The sequence below is a fragment of the Doryrhamphus excisus genome, linkage group LG6 (genome assembly GCF_037039965.1).
Source record: "Doryrhamphus excisus strain RoL-2023G ecotype Guam linkage group LG6, RoL_Dexc_Guam_v1.1, whole genome shotgun sequence".
Lineage (NCBI taxonomy): Eukaryota > Metazoa > Chordata > Actinopteri > Syngnathiformes > Syngnathidae > Doryrhamphus > Doryrhamphus excisus.
Window position 1 is genome coordinate 7,429,030 of NC_136362.1, and position 15,339 is coordinate 7,444,368.

Below are 15,339 nucleotides of genomic sequence, written 5' to 3' on the forward strand. Positions count from 1 at the left end.
AACCATAGAGGAACCGAAAGATCCTAACATTCTAAGCCTCCAGTGTACTAGTACTAGTACTAGTACTAGTACTAGTACTACTACCACCACAAACTACACGTACACAAACACTTCACCACTAAACAACTTCATGTCAGCCTTCCCAGAAAGGCAAAGCTGAAAGCTCCTATTCCCTGGAAAAGAAGGAAGGATGAGATTAATACTGTGCTTGCAAGAGGAAGAGGAGGGGGAGGTGGAAAGAGTGTAAGATTCCTCATGGGACGGGGGGGGGGGGGGGGGGGGGGGACACAAGCAGAAAGGGGGATTCCAATAAGAGTCAGGAGGAGGAAAAAATGCTGCAGGAATTGGACTCTTTGTTCGTGATGTTTTTGTGCTACTGCTGGTGGACCACAAAGTCTAAAGCAAGGTGGGATGATGATGATGATGATGATGACGGCCATCGCTGCACTAACCGTTTGGTCGCCATGGCGATTGTAAACTCGGTGCATCATCAACAACACTAAGACGTGTGTGTGACAGAGATGGAAATATGTGGAAACACACACTGAAGTTGAGTGTGTGTGTGTGTGTGTGTGTGTGTGTGTGTGTGTGTGTGTGTGTGTGTGTGAGTGAAACCTGTCAATGATGACGGGGTCTGACGGCGTCTCGTTTCTGTTCCCGCAGCTTTTCTTATCGCAGCAGCGACTGACAACAAAAACGTGAAGATGAATTGTTGTTGACTCCATTTTAAAGTTTGATCACACAATTACACACCCGCACATTGTCATAGTATATATAATATATATGTGTGTGTGTGTGTGTGTGTGTGTGTGTTACCTGCACATGATCTCATGGGTCAGCAGAACTCGGCACATCTCTGGGTTCTTGTCTTGACCTTCATAGATGATAGCCTGAGACACACACACACTCCTAACTCATCTTCAACTCCGAAAATGTGCAATAATACAATATTTAGATTTCATGTAAACTCCATCAGTGGCGGCCATTTTAAACATGGAACCTCCCTAAAGGAAAGATGAGACGTCTGCCTTTCATGAGATAAAAAAGGTTTGTTTCTCCGTGTTTCTGTTCTTTAGTAACAGAGATAGGAGGAACCCACCAGTGGAGATAAACTCCTCCCACCAGTTTCTGCCTTGGTGACCGCCACTCGGCCTCCTAGCTTCCGGAGTCCCTCGGGTCTCAAAGACCTGATAGGACGATGTTCAACAACGGTTTCTGGGATTACCGCCACGGCAGGCGCCGACCACCAGCTCAGATGGAGCTCTCCCAGAGGGCGGGAGTTGAAACTCCTTCTGACGGGAGACTCCGCCAAACATTCCCGACAGACCCTCACAATGTGTTTGGGGCCTGCCAGGTCCGACCCCTCCTGTGTTCACCCAGATATCTAGGACGTATAACCGGGGGGGGGGTCGTCTCAATATGTGGCTGCCAATGTGAGTATTGAAGTCTCCCCCAGGGGAGAACTCCTCAGTACTTCCTCTAAACCAGGGGTCTCAAACTCAATTTACTTGGGGGCCACTGGAGCTCGGGTCTGGGTGAGACTGGGCCGCATCAGGTTTTCCCCCAAAATAAAAAAAACGCATTTATTAAAAACAAAAACATTAAAAAAAACTTTGCTTTGGTTTCAATTTTCTAGAATAAAAGCTCTGATAAAAAATTCCACTGTTCTCAAATATCTTACTTTTTATTTTTCTACACAAAATAAGATGAAATAAATATAATAAATATATAATAAATCTAATAAATAAATATAATAATAAAATGGCAAATAATAAAAACTTAAGAAACCACATATGTTGGTGGGTAAACAAATTATTTTTTTCAGATTAAAATGAACAAAGCATTATTAGAGCCCTGTAGACATGACAAAACACGACTATAGTCACATTTATACTCTTTTTATTTACAACATATTGCGCAACTGCAGGGTCTTGAGACACATGCTAACTCGCAAACTAGAGAGCTAGCGACCTAAACGGTAGCCTTCAAGTTATTTCTTTTAAACTTAAATAGCCAAAAACTTACCACTTCCACACGGGTAGGGAGGATAACTATTAAGAGTTATTTAACCTTTAACATGAACATTAATCAAACGTAATAATTTTTTCTGGGTACATGATACCATACGGCATCCATATCAAACTTGACGCGGGCCGCACTGACATTAAACTTTCATATCAAGGCAGGGGCCTCAAACTAGTGTCCTGCGGGCCACGTGTTTGAGACCCCTGCTCTAAATAAATCTGCTGTGTTTGGCGCAAACAGCAACCGGGCGGCGGGAGACCACCCTAACATACAGGCACTGAGCCGGGGGAAGGGGGGACGGCACCTCTGCCTGTCGCCTTCCCCTGCTGGCAAGGCCCGAGTGGAAGAGGGTCTGAGAGTCCAAGAGTCCCAAAGAGCGTTACCCGGGTACCAAATAGACCGCTTGATGAAAAATTAAATATCTCACCTGTTTGGTCATGGAATCAATGAGTCGGATGTAGAGGTCCTGTTCGGTTCTGACACCTGCACACACACACACACACACACACATTTAAAGCACAACCTACTGGCTGAGCAGATGAAGAAATCAAACATACCGTTGCTGTAGAGAAGCTGCAGCTTGTAATGAATCCCATTGTTGCTTTTTTCTGCCGTGGGCTCCTGAAACAAAACAAAACAAAACAAAAAAAAAAAGACACGAGTCAGCAGTCCTGCTTCGGCTTCCTGGCAGGTCCAGGATGAGTGGTCCAGGTGTGTTTGAGCGCCCGATCCTGACCTTCTCCTTCTCCACAAAGTCCACGTAGGCCGTGCGTTCGATCTCCACCGGCTGACCCTGGCGGTCGTACAGCGCCAGCACAAAGTGGAAGAAGTTGGACTTTCTCAGATTGGATGGGGGCTGCTTCTCAAAGTGGGCTCGCGCTAACCCCACCCCGCTGACACACACACACACACACACACATATATATATTTGCAGAACATTTTGCATATCATTTTGTGGTCCCCCAAAGACAATAATAATGTTACTAAAAATGTAAAAACAAGTTTTCAAATACTGAATAATAATAATAATACCATAATCATGATCAAATAATATGAATAAAATGCTACAATATGATAGAACTGTAATAAAAAAATAATGGATGTATGAAATGAATTTCACAAAAACAATATTTATTTCAAATATGCTGGATTACATTTGGATTTTTGTGGAAATTATTTTCAAATTGACATTTGAAATAAATGGTTTATTTTCTAAAGATTAGATTCATGAATGGAAACATTATGATAAAGATGACAAAGGCAAAATAAAATGATACAATCAAATACAATAACTACAGTGGAATGTGAATGGAGGGGGGGGTTCAATATGTACATATTACAAATAGAAATGCAGAAAAAGAAATACAATTTATTTGGCTGCACTAAATCAAAAGATGAGAAATATGATTTGTACTATTTCATTATTTTGTATGTAAACAATGAAAATGACACTAAATAATCCTAATCTTGTAGTCTATATCCGTATTAATGGCAATAATTACATTTGCCAGGCTCTTCAAAGAATGATAATCTTCATAATAATAATAAAAGATATGTTTAATAAGTACAAGCATCAAATAAATACTACATTTTGCAGTATTATTTTAGAAGTTTTAGTCAAATTTCCCACTTGCTTGATTCTAGTTGTCTTCCCAAATGAAGCAAAGAACCTTCCTGATGTCCGTTGGGACTTCATGTCCCACAATCCCTCGGGGGGGGCTGCAGGATTTTACCTCTGAGCCGCCGTGTTGGCGTCCAGCACGCCGCTCGAGTGCATCCAGGAGCGAACCGCCAGCGGCTCCTCCTTCAGGCTGGCCGTGGACCCCCGTGGGAGGCCGTCTTGAATCCCGAACATCCCCGAAGACCCGAGCTCGTCCGTGCCGCCAGACAAAAAAAAACAAAAAATCAAAAAAGAAAGAAAGAAGAAGAAAGATGTCCGTCGGGAAAAAGAAAAGGCGATGCGTGTTTTCAACTTCTTCTTTTCTGCGAGTTTGAAAAATTGGTACGAGACGATGCAAATACGCAGGAAAAAAAATAGACTTTTATTGCGGTTTTATTTTCAGGTTTAAACGACCATCGGGGGAGGGGGATATTTCACAAGTTTAATTGCGAAATTTTTTATAAAAAAAAAAAAGGAAAACAAATTCAGCGAAAGCAAAGGATTTATTTTTTTGTCCCTGAAGACAACGCGAGGAAGGCGAGGAAGAGGATGGAGCGATGACGAGAAGGGAAAGAACTCTCAGCCCTGCGGCCCCCCAGGACTGGACGCCAAAACCCCAAAACCCCACGAGTCTGACGACATCACATTGGGGCGGAGTCTGTCCTTATAAGGAGAAGTGAGCGATGGAGAGAGAGAAAAGGGAGAGGGTGGGGGCACATTCGAGTCAACCAATGAGAGAGAGGCCGGCCCCCCCTCCACCCCCCCACTGTCTCACTGATGTTCATGCAGCAAGTCGGCTTATGACCCCTAAGACATGGTTTTTTTCATGTTTTTGCATTGTTGCTTCATCAGTTTCATTGTTTGTATTGTTTGATTATTGTTTTCCATTGTTTTCACATTTTTCTAAAGTTTTTAACAAAAATATTTTTCAGTGTTTTTCATTGCATTTGCATTATTTTATTATTGTTTTAACATTTAACATTGTTTAATTCTTTTTTTTCACTACTTTTTTTGTGTTTGTCATTATTTCCTTTTTGCTTTTAAATTATTTTGCATTATTTCTTCATGATATCTGTCATTGTTTTTCCGTCTCTTCAGTGTTTTTTTTAAATATATTTATTTGTCATGGTTTTGTCATTATTTATAATAGTTTTTTCATTGTTTCTTCATTGCTTTCAATGTTTTTCATTATTTCCTCATTATTTCTAAACACTATTTATTGTTTTTCGTTGTGTTCTCATGATTTCCACATTGTTTTTATTTGCTTACATTTTCATTATTTTTTGCATAGTTTCATCTTTTCATTGTTTCGTCCTTTTCATTATTGTTGGTGATTCTCCAAGGCTGCAGCAGGAAACGACTCCGAGCTAAATGTCAGCTTCCATAACAAGTTTTGCGCCCTCTAGTGGACAATAGTGAGAATGACAAGCCGTCTGTTATTGAAAGAAGCGAGATGAAGTAGAGAAAAAGTTCATATGATAAAACTCTAAATGACTCCATTCTTTTTTCTTTTGTATTTTCTTCTATTATTATTATTATTCTCTTATTATTACATACATTTAAACTTTTGTTAATTTTTTTTCCACCATACTCAGTTTCAGATGCCCTCCTCTCATTAGAATGCAGGATAAATTGCCCCCTGGTAGTGGATTCCTCCCCATCAGTTCTTTCTGGGTCTGGATTATATTCCATGCATGTCCTCTTCAGCTTCTGACACTTCCTCCTCCTCTAACCTCTAATCCATCCGCACATCTATTCATGATAAACGAAGCAAGGAGTTCAATGTTTTTGACTAAAATGCTGCATCTGTCAAATTTAACATGAAGGTTAAAATATTCGTAACTGTTTGCCTAAGCGCGATGAATGCCGCTGTTTTGTGGACTTTGTCTCCACCCAGTGGACAAAGCGCAGTTTTCACCTTCTATTACAGGTTCAGCAGTTTGACGACATGTGATGACGTCATGACCAAAGATGGCTGCGGTTCAGCAGACGAGCTGGGGGCGGGCGTTTAATAATGACAGATTTGTTTTACTTCAAATTTATATTGTTTACTGGCGTGTGGCAGCAGTACGACAAAAACTTTTTTTATTAATTATGTTCTTATTTATAAATGTAACACTTTTCGCCAAATCAATTATGAGTCTCAAATGAACACGCCGTTGTTTGTGTTTGTGACAGTATGTTTCTCAAAGAAGCATTGTTGTGTAGTTTCGCCATTTTTTATACTAGAACTCTGAACTTGTCCAACATAATAAATGCCATAAAACAACGTGACAGGGAGGAGTGGGACAGAAGGATATAAACTAGCATAGCTAGCTATGTTAGCCACCGTGCTAACGTTACATTACAACATTGTACTAAGTTTGCCAATTCGCCAAATAAAAATGAAATGAACAAACTTACACGTCCTGGGTCGGTAGCTGACTGATGGATGGTTGGTAGAACTGGACTTGGAAATGTGTGGCGAAGCCTCACAGGGCGGGCTCATCCAGCTACGGGCGATCAGAAGCGCCTGAAAAAGGAGGTTTTTGGTGCCATGAAAGGACACAGCTTGAAAAGTAAGCATTTGAGCGCCTCTTCTCTCAAAAGTAAAGTAAATTGTCACATTTGGTGTGAGTAAACACATATTGCTGTTAGAAAATCATTAAAATGTCACTTTAGCATAGTTTTAGCTAGCTGGAGGACTTCACAAGTCACGTGATCTAGCCCTCTCAATGCACGTGTCACGCGCAGGTTCAGTGCATGTTCTCGTGATCTAAAGTAAGGAAGTAAACACTTTCATTACTTTCATTCGTACCTATGAACAAAATCCAGACTGCAATTCCCAGGAGCCTCCAGTACCTCCCCCCTCCCGCAGCTGTGTACCGAGGACAGCGGGAGGAGGAAATGGAGGAGGGGGGAGTTTGGGAAAGAATGTTTGGAATTCATTTCCTGCCCAGCAGCTCCGAGGGCTCGATAGACGACGTGTGAGACAACATCATGAAGGAGTGAAGGAACTACTCTCCGAGACTTGCAGGCAGCTCCGGGCCGGGGGGGGAGCAGCAGCAGACGGAGGTCCCACCATCATGGCCCAGCCCCTGCTCAAGAGGACCTTCTCGCGGCTGCGAGGCAAGAACAAATCCCGCAGGAAGTCCGAGCCCCAAGTCAGCGACGGTGAGCATCGGGAACAGGCGCATCGCCGCTCAACTTCTCCGGTCTGACTTGTGACTTTCGCGGTCTTTAGTGACCCACATGACTAGTCTTTCTTTCTCCAGCCATCTTTAATCCTGTTCAGTCGCCACCTTGCTGTCTTGCTCTTCTACAAGTGTCTCCGCAGGCTATTACTCTGCATTGGAGGCATCCATGACCTTTATGCTAACTTGTTTTGACACTTTCTTACACCTGGGTCAACTGTCACCTTTTGTCTGTCTTTTCCTCTCCTTTATATCTCTGAAAAGGGTTAAGTGTGTGTGTGTGTGTGTGTGTATCACAGTGATGAATAGTGAATAGCAGCAGTGTGTTCCATGCATGAAACAGAGAGTTTATTGATGGACAAACACACAGCTGTATATTGACCCTGCACCCCCCCTCCCCTCCCCTCCCGCTCTCAATAAGACACATGCTTACTTACATCAATGACCTATATTACTTATTACATATACTATACACTGAATACTATATGCTGAAATCCCTTGACACTATGAATGAAGCATTCAAACTCGATTTACTTGGGGGGGCCACTGGAGCTAGGGTCTGGGTGAGACTGGGCCACATCAGGTTTTCAAAAAAAAAAACGCATTTATTAAAAACAGAAAAATATACAAACTTTTTCAGTGCTTTGGTTCCAATTTTCTACAATAAAAGCTCTGATAAAACATTCCACTGTTCTCAAATATCTTAATTTTTATTTTTCTGCACAAAATAAGATGAAAAATAAATAAAAAATCAAGAATAAAGAAAATCAATCAATCAGTAATAAATAAATATAATAATAATAAAACAGCAAATAATAAAAACTTAAGAAACCACATATAGTTGGTGGGTAGACAAATTATTTTTTTCAGATTAAAATGAACAAAGCATTATTAGAGCCCTGTAGACATGACAAAACACGACTATAGTCACATTTATACTCTTTTTATTTACAACATATTGCGCAACTGCAGGGTCTTCAGACACATGCTAACTAGACAGCTAGCGACCTAAACGGTAGCCTGCAAGTTATTTCCTTTAAACTTAAAAAAGCCAAAAACTTACCACTTCCACACGGATAGGGAGGATTACTATTAACAGTTATTTAACCTTTAACATGAACATTAATCAAACGTAATAATTTTTTCTGGGTACATGATACCATACAGCATCCATATCAAACTTGCGCGGGCCGCACTAACATTAAACTTTCATATCAAGGCGGGGGCCTCAAACTAGTGTCCTGCGGGCCACATTTGGCCCGCGGGCCGTGTGTTTGAGACCCCTGGTCTACAGTCTCTTAGCCAATCAGGATGCAGAACACAATATACATTCATATGCTTTTTTAAAAAAAGGTATTGCTGGAGAAAATCATTCCCAATGTGGGAAGGGTGCAAGACCAGCACACAAAGGTTACAGAAGACAGAAAAACAAGTGATTCTCGCCTGTGGTCAAGGATTCCGGACTGTGGTTGGATTGCCGACAGCTTTGAACTCTTTCTGCTGAAGGGCAGCGTTATTGAAACGTACAAAAAGGCCGCTATGTTTTTGTAAGAACTCAACCGCGGCTCCTCCTGCTTCTGTTCCCGCAGACGTTCCCCTCCAGTCAGATGTCCCGCAGAACCCTTTTGATCCTGTACCCCCAGTGGCGGCCAAACCCAGAAAGACTGTAGCAGACTCGGACCCACCTTTGCTAAACCTTATCACGTCTAAGAAGTCGCAGTGGGTGTGGCAAGGCTCAGAGGTGACATCACAAAACTGGGATGGGGACAGAAAGTCCGTTTGTACACTGGGACAGAAGCAGGCTCAGAGGCAACCACAGGAGAAGGTAATCCCTCCAGCAAACTACGACTACTTTGAAACGTTCTTCCAGATCGATAGATCTCGGAGTCTTCTTTCACGCCAAGAACTCTAACATCTTGTGCCCTTCAACACCTCAGGAGGCCTCCCAGCCAGCAGTGGTTTCCGTGCATCCAAACATGCCAATCAGCACCAAGCTCTCCGGCCAGCGTGCCTACCTGCAGAGCTTGGATCGCAGCAGTCGAGACTGGGTTCTGTCGTCAGGAAAATCCGACACGTCAGAGCAGGTCTGCAGGCGGAATCGGGAAAGCGGCAGCAACATATGGTACAACCCGATTCCAGAGGAGGAAGATATATGCGGACTGCCAAAAAAACAGGACGTGTGGACGAGGAGGGACCACAGGCGAGCGGAAGCAGAAAGACCGGGTCCTGCTGAGATCGGAATCGATAGCTCAGCTAGAGCTTGTCGAGATGCTTGTCCGTCAGACGGAATCAACCTTCACGCTGAGGACGTCACGGCAGACGGCACAGGTAAACAGTTTGTGTGGATCTGGACGTTATCAGCATGTGGTCTGTCTCACAAGATTGTGTTTGGATCTTGGCTCCGATTCATCTGTGGACCAGTTTTTTTCCACGCTTGGTTTCCTCCCAGTCCACAAGCTCTAGTAGAATATGAGTGGATGTGCTGGCAACCAGTCCAGGGTGTACAAAGTCAGCTTTTTTTTCCCCCCCAGGAAGAAAATGAACACGTAAATGGAAAAGTATCTCAGTGTTTCTTTCTTCCAGACTTCAACTCCGCCCTCCATAAAAAAGGGGGTGTGATTGACAGACTGAGGTCTCCTGGCACAGTGAGGAAACTCTCCCTGAAGATGAAGAAACTTCCTGAGCTCAGACGCAAAATCAGTCTTCGCTCCTCCCGCGTACGACAAGAAATCGACAGAGCAGGCGGAGCGGATAAAACCGGCAACAAGAACGCGTCAGACCGGAATGTCATCAGTCGATATCACCTGGATAGCTCCGCTCCTCCTGCTTTGCCGCTGAGGAGGTCCTCCAGAGGACGCTCCGCCGAAAAAGGAGGTAAAGGAGTCATTTCATCACATGTTCTAGAAGGTTCTACAATATCACCGTTGTCTTTAGGTTATCTCAGCGATGGAGACTCACCAGAGCTACTGCCTCGGCAAGCCAGCGAGATGGCTTCATTCCAGCTGTACATGGACGCTGAGCCTCCACGATACTGTCAGCGCATGACAGGTTTACTGACGGTTCACCTCCTGGGCCTGGACCAGATGAAGTCAACGAGGTAAGAACACTAAGAACACTAAATATCTTGATATTCTACCATGAAACAGCATGATTTATTCATGTATTTTCTACCGCTTATCCTCATCAGGGGTGTCCAAACCTTTTCCATGGGGGCCACAAAGTGAAAAATGGCGCTTTGATATTTTGTAATGACGTATATTTCAAGAAATATCTACATCTCAGCTTTTTCAGATAGGTGACAAAAATAGTATTAATATCAACTTTGACCTTTGCTCTCTTGCTTCCTTTTCTTTTTCCTCCATAGACGTATTTATATGTTTTTACCATAGTGAAGACGCATTTCGCAGTGTTACGCATCGAAGGGAAATTTTATTCATTCATTTTCTACCGCTTATCGTCACGAGGGTCGCAGGGGTGTACCATGGACTGGTGGCCAGCCAATCGCAGGGCACATATAGACAAACAACCATTCACACTCACATTCATACCTATGAACAATTTGGAGTCGCCGATTAACCTAGCATGTTTTTGGAATGTGGGAGGAAACCGGAGTACCCGGAGAAAACCCACGCATGCACTGGGAGAACATGCAAACTCCACACAGAGATGACCGAGGGTGGAATTGAACTCGGGTCTCCTAGCTGTGAGATCTGCGCTCTAACCACTCGACTACTGTGCAGCCACAGCATGATTTATTCATGTATTTTGAAAAACGGCGCAAAATTAAGAGACTCATTGCAAGTTATCACAAATGTTTGATTGCAGTGGTTGCTGCTAAGGGGGGCCCAACACTTAACAACTGCAATCAAATGTTTGTCATTAACCAATTAGCTTTAGGGAAGCTTTTTGTGAAAAAGTGATGGCCACTTTTTCACACAGGTACTGTAGGTTTGGATATTTTTGGAATGGGAATGATCTGAAAAAATCCGGATGCCTACCAGACGCCTCCCTGGTGAGGTGTTCAGAGCATGCCCAGCCGGGAAAAGGCCCCGGGGCAGACCTAGGACACGCTGGAGGGATTATGTCTCACAGCTGGCCTGGGAACGCCTTGGTGTCCTCCCGGTGGAGCTGGAGGAGGTGGCCGGGGACCGTGAAGTCTGGGCTTCCCTACTAAGACTGCTGCCCCCGCGACCCGGACCCGGATAAGCGGAGGAAAATGGATGGATCTGAAAATAGAAAATCAGGAATGGGACACTTTTCCACACTACTGTACTGTATGTATTTCATGTGTATTGCTGTGTATTACCAACCGTTATTTTACCAACCATAGTGACGTCAAAAGAAACAAATTCATTGATTCGATTTGTACTGGAAATCAAGATGTGATGATTGACAGCTTGATTTTGAATGGCTTCCTCCTTCTTGTGTACTCAGGTCAGATGAAAGCAAAGAGATTTTTCTCGTCATCCAGATTGACGGAATCACTCGGGCCAGGACCGCCCTCCTCGCCCTGCAAGGCCACACCCTCTCATTGAACCACACCTTCCACCTGGAGCTGGAGAGGGCGTGGCAACTACGCGTGGTGGTGTTAACGCCAGGTAAAACCTGCCGTCACTGCTTCCACTTGGACTTTTTTGTGTTATGTGACTTGTCTTCGTTTGACCAATCACCACGCAGCAAGAAGTCACCCAGAGTCCAACCAGACCAGGAACAGGGTTTGCTGTCTGGGGGGAGTCGCTATCCCGCCCCTCTTTAAAGGTCCGGTACACCAAAACCTCGTGATCAGTGATTGAACATGACAAACGTTGACGGCGCTTGATCGTAATGATTTTATTCATGCGTGTGCATCAGGAAGTCGCAGTCAACAACTTTGTGTGAAGTTGGAACCGAGAGGCCTTCTTTACATCAAACTGTTTCTGCAGGAGCAATGGGATATGCAGGTACTGGTCTAGTACTAAAGTCGGTGATGATGGAGCGGCGACATGTAAATGTCAAATGAATGATCAAACCACTAAAAATCAAGTTGAAGATGCCTAAGACTACTGAGAGACTTTTCATGTATTGATCCGGAACTTTCCCGCAGTTGGACAGAACATCAGCGGTACCTTCTAACGTGTTTGGGGTCGAACTGCGCCGTCTGGTGGAGGAAGAAGGATCATCCTCTCCGGTTCCTCTGATCATCCAGAAGACTGTGGCAGAGATCGAACGGCGAGGACTGAAGGTAATCTGCGTTTCAATGAAGGGAATGAACCGCGCTCCAAATATGAAATACTTCCTCTCTTGGGACTGCGGTCAGGTTGTGGGTCTGTACAGACTTTGTGGTTCTGCGGCGGTGAAGAAGGAGCTAAGGGATTGCTTTGAGAGGAACACCTCAGACGTGTGCCTGGGTGAGGATCTCTATCCTGACATCAACGTTCTCACCGGTGAGTGCACGTCCTGAAAAGCGATGAGTGTCTGATGAGGACTTCTACTCAGACCAAATAATTGTTTCTGGGCAGGCATACTGAAAGACTACCTACGGGAGCTGCCATCTCCACTCATCACTTCCACTTTGTACGAGGTGGTCAAGGAAGCTATGACGCTGCAACCCCCTCCTGCCGCCCCCGACCTCCACTTATCCCGGAGCACGGTGGAGCTTCTGTCCTGTCTGCCGGCACCGGAGAGGGTGAGGAAGACCGGCACAGGGATTTTCCCACAAGATGAAGAAAAGATCACGGCTTAGTTTTTGGTTCTTTTTAGGCCACTTTGTCGCACCTGCTGGACCACCTCAGCCTGGTCGCGTACTTCAGCTCCTCTAACAGGATGACCCACCAAAACCTGGCAGTCTGCTTTGGCCCGGTACTCCTTAAACAAACGCAGGAGGACTGGAGAGGAGGTCGAGGAGGAGCAAAGGGACGTCATGGAGAGGATTTAGCCAACGCCGTCGATTTCAAACTCCACATCGAGGCCTTGCACTACCTGCTGCAGCTGTGGCCAGGTGAGATGAGGGTGTGTTTAACTTTACCCGACCAGGACTTGACTATGTCGCCACGCGTTGTTCCTCAGTGCCAACGAACCGAATCCCGTCAGACGACCCTGACGTCTTGCTGACAAATTCAAGCCTGCAGCGCCAACAGGAGGAAGCGGTGGTATCACGTCGGGGTCGAGATGGCGTAGCGCGTCTGGACAGTCCGCCCCCGGTTAACCGCTATGCTGGCGACTGGAGCGTCTGTGGGCAAGATCTTGTTCCCGGACAGGAAGCCGATTATGATGAGGTGGCAGGAAGTGAGAGCGATGAAGGTAAATGATCAGGCGTGATGGTTTGGCTCTGGTAGTTTCTTTAAACTCCTCGTTTGAGAGCTAAAATAAAGATGTGCAGACCTCACAGCTAGGAGACCAGGGTTCAATTCCACCCTCGGCCATCTCTGTGTGGAGTTTGCACGTTCTCCCCGGGCATGCGTGGGTTTTTTCTCCGGGTACTCCGGTTTCCTCCCACATTCCAAAAACATGCTAGGTTAATTAGCCACTCCAAATTGTCCATAGGTATGAATGTGAGTGTGAATGGTTGTTTGTCTATATGTGCCCTGTGATTGGCTGGCCACCAGTCCAGGGTGTACCCCGCCTCTCGCCCGAAGACAGGGAGCTTAGAGTCGATCTCGGTTCCGACTGTCACCTGTGGTCATGAGCTTTGTGTCGTAGCGGACACGGATCACGGGTACAAATGGCCGAAATGAGTTTTGGCTCGGTCATCAGGTCAGGATGCCTCGTAGGGGAGGTGTTCAGGGCATGCCTGACCTGTAGGAGACTTCAGGGAAGGCTCTACAGACGATGTCTCCTAAATGGTCTGGGATGGTCTCTGCATCTGCTGGGAGGCCAAGGATGAAGCAGCACTTCCTGTCTTTGTTCTAGGTTTCAAAGTAAAAGATGACTTAGCTATTGTGCTTGTTCTTATCGTTATAGGTAGCGACCATGAAGTGGACGAAGCAAAGAAAGAGCCATGGTTTCCAACGGGAAGCAGAACTCTCTTTGTGGATGACGTCATGGATTTCGACGCTCCGTTTACCTGCCGACTCAGCCTGAAGGACTTTGACAGTCTGATTCATGACCTGGACCGACAGCTAGCCAAACAGATCAACATCTGTCTTTAGACGATGAGGAGGAAGAGGAGGAGGCTGAAACCAAACTATGTCGGACGACGACGCATGAGGGTCACTGACACGATGTCCATGTGCAAACTATTTGACTTTTGACCTTTTGCACTGCTCAAGCCATACTTTTACTCTTTGTTGACGTGAAGAAAACTGCACTCTGTTAAAATGGTGACTTTTTGTTTCAGAGTATTTTCCAGCACTTATTTGGAATGTTTGAACGCTAAAGTACTGAGTACAGTTGTATTAAAAACAGTATGGTTTCCATAGCGACACCTCGTCTTTTACTTCCGGTTCGTGTCCCTCAGTGATGCTGATCACTGTTAAATGGTACCAATTTGTGACTGATGCTCCAAACTGAGCACGCTTTGTTTTTTGTCACTATTATGTTTTGCACAACTTCAGAATGCACTTGTTTTTGTAACCAAAATGATGCACAGCAGCTCGCCAGTCTTAAATAAAAATAAAATCACTTTCTCTAAAATGGAGTGGAATGGCTCATAAAATGTCCACATTATGAAGACCCAAGATGTAACAGTCATCATCTCCGTACTGGGACTACTGGTATTGGCAAACTGTATCTGTATATCTTGTCGCATTCATAGATCATACAGTTTATAATTTGTATAATCTGCAATAGCCATACTATAGTCATTTATGTATATCCCTATATATATATATATCCACACTGTATCATAGTCACTTCATTGCACTGCTGTACATATTACTGTTATTATATCTTGTCACATTCATACTGTTTATAATCTGTCTATTCTGCAATAGCCATATTATAGTTATTTATATCCCTGTATATATCCACACTGTATCATAGTCACAGCCTGTTATAGTTTGTACATATATCTGTCCACTTACAGCCCTATTCTATTTCTATACTTACTTACTAATAAGGTATTTAGAAATTTGCACTTCTGGTTGGATGCTAATTGCATTTTGTTGCCCTGTACCAGTGACATGAGCAATAACAAAGCTCAATCTTAGATAATCTAATCTCTACTTCCACAGACGGAGGGGCAAATAAGGTCTTGGTTTAATTGGTCACGATTTTTTGAGACAAAATGTGTTTGTCTAGAACTTGTATGCGAGTTTCTTTGGGAAGTACATCCAGTGACAAAGGAAGCGTAATGTGTTTATCGGCCTGAGAGAAGAGCCGTAGTCAATATCGGTGTCAGTACTAAAGTTATGGACAATATGGGAATATTGGATATTGGTAAAAAGCCACCATAAATCATCTGTAATTTCAACAGCTTCCAATAAATAAAAAAAAATCCACTGGAATTATTATCTAATCAGTTACAAAAAACCCCACTAAATTACAGGTTTAATATTTTATTCA

General features: G+C 44.2%; 2 protein-coding genes across 2 annotated transcripts in view; one reads left to right on the forward strand and one right to left on the reverse strand.

The window, feature by feature from the left end:
• The window catches only part of LOC131125759 (transcription factor COE3-like), a 13,526-nt gene extending 8,022 nt beyond the window's left edge, over positions 1-5,504 (reverse strand). The window contains exons 1-6 of the mRNA XM_058067602.2: positions 3,759-5,504; positions 2,762-2,918; positions 2,583-2,646; positions 2,453-2,508; positions 817-890; positions 616-684 (exon numbers count right to left, since the gene is read on the reverse strand). Of these exons, the coding sequence (XP_057923585.2) occupies positions 616-684; positions 817-890; positions 2,453-2,508; positions 2,583-2,646; positions 2,762-2,918; positions 3,759-3,880 (542 nt within the window). The 5' untranslated portion in view covers positions 3,881-5,504. The remainder of the gene's footprint in view (positions 1-615; positions 685-816; positions 891-2,452; positions 2,509-2,582; positions 2,647-2,761; positions 2,919-3,758) is intronic.
• Positions 5,505-6,513: 1,009 nt separating this feature from the next.
• On the forward strand, positions 6,514-14,910 carry syde1 (synapse defective Rho GTPase homolog 1). Its single transcript, XM_058067599.2, has 14 exons — positions 6,514-6,838; positions 8,448-8,683; positions 8,796-9,186; positions 9,442-9,732; positions 9,793-9,955; positions 11,293-11,456; positions 11,536-11,616; positions 11,710-11,798; positions 11,942-12,079; positions 12,155-12,281; positions 12,357-12,523; positions 12,598-12,835; positions 12,904-13,137; positions 13,798-14,910. The coding sequence occupies exons 1-14, from the start codon at positions 6,751-6,753 to the stop codon at positions 13,983-13,985; spliced, it is 2,595 nt and encodes an 864-aa protein (XP_057923582.2). The 5' UTR covers positions 6,514-6,750; the 3' UTR covers positions 13,986-14,910.
• Positions 14,911-15,339: the final 429 nt, after the last annotated feature.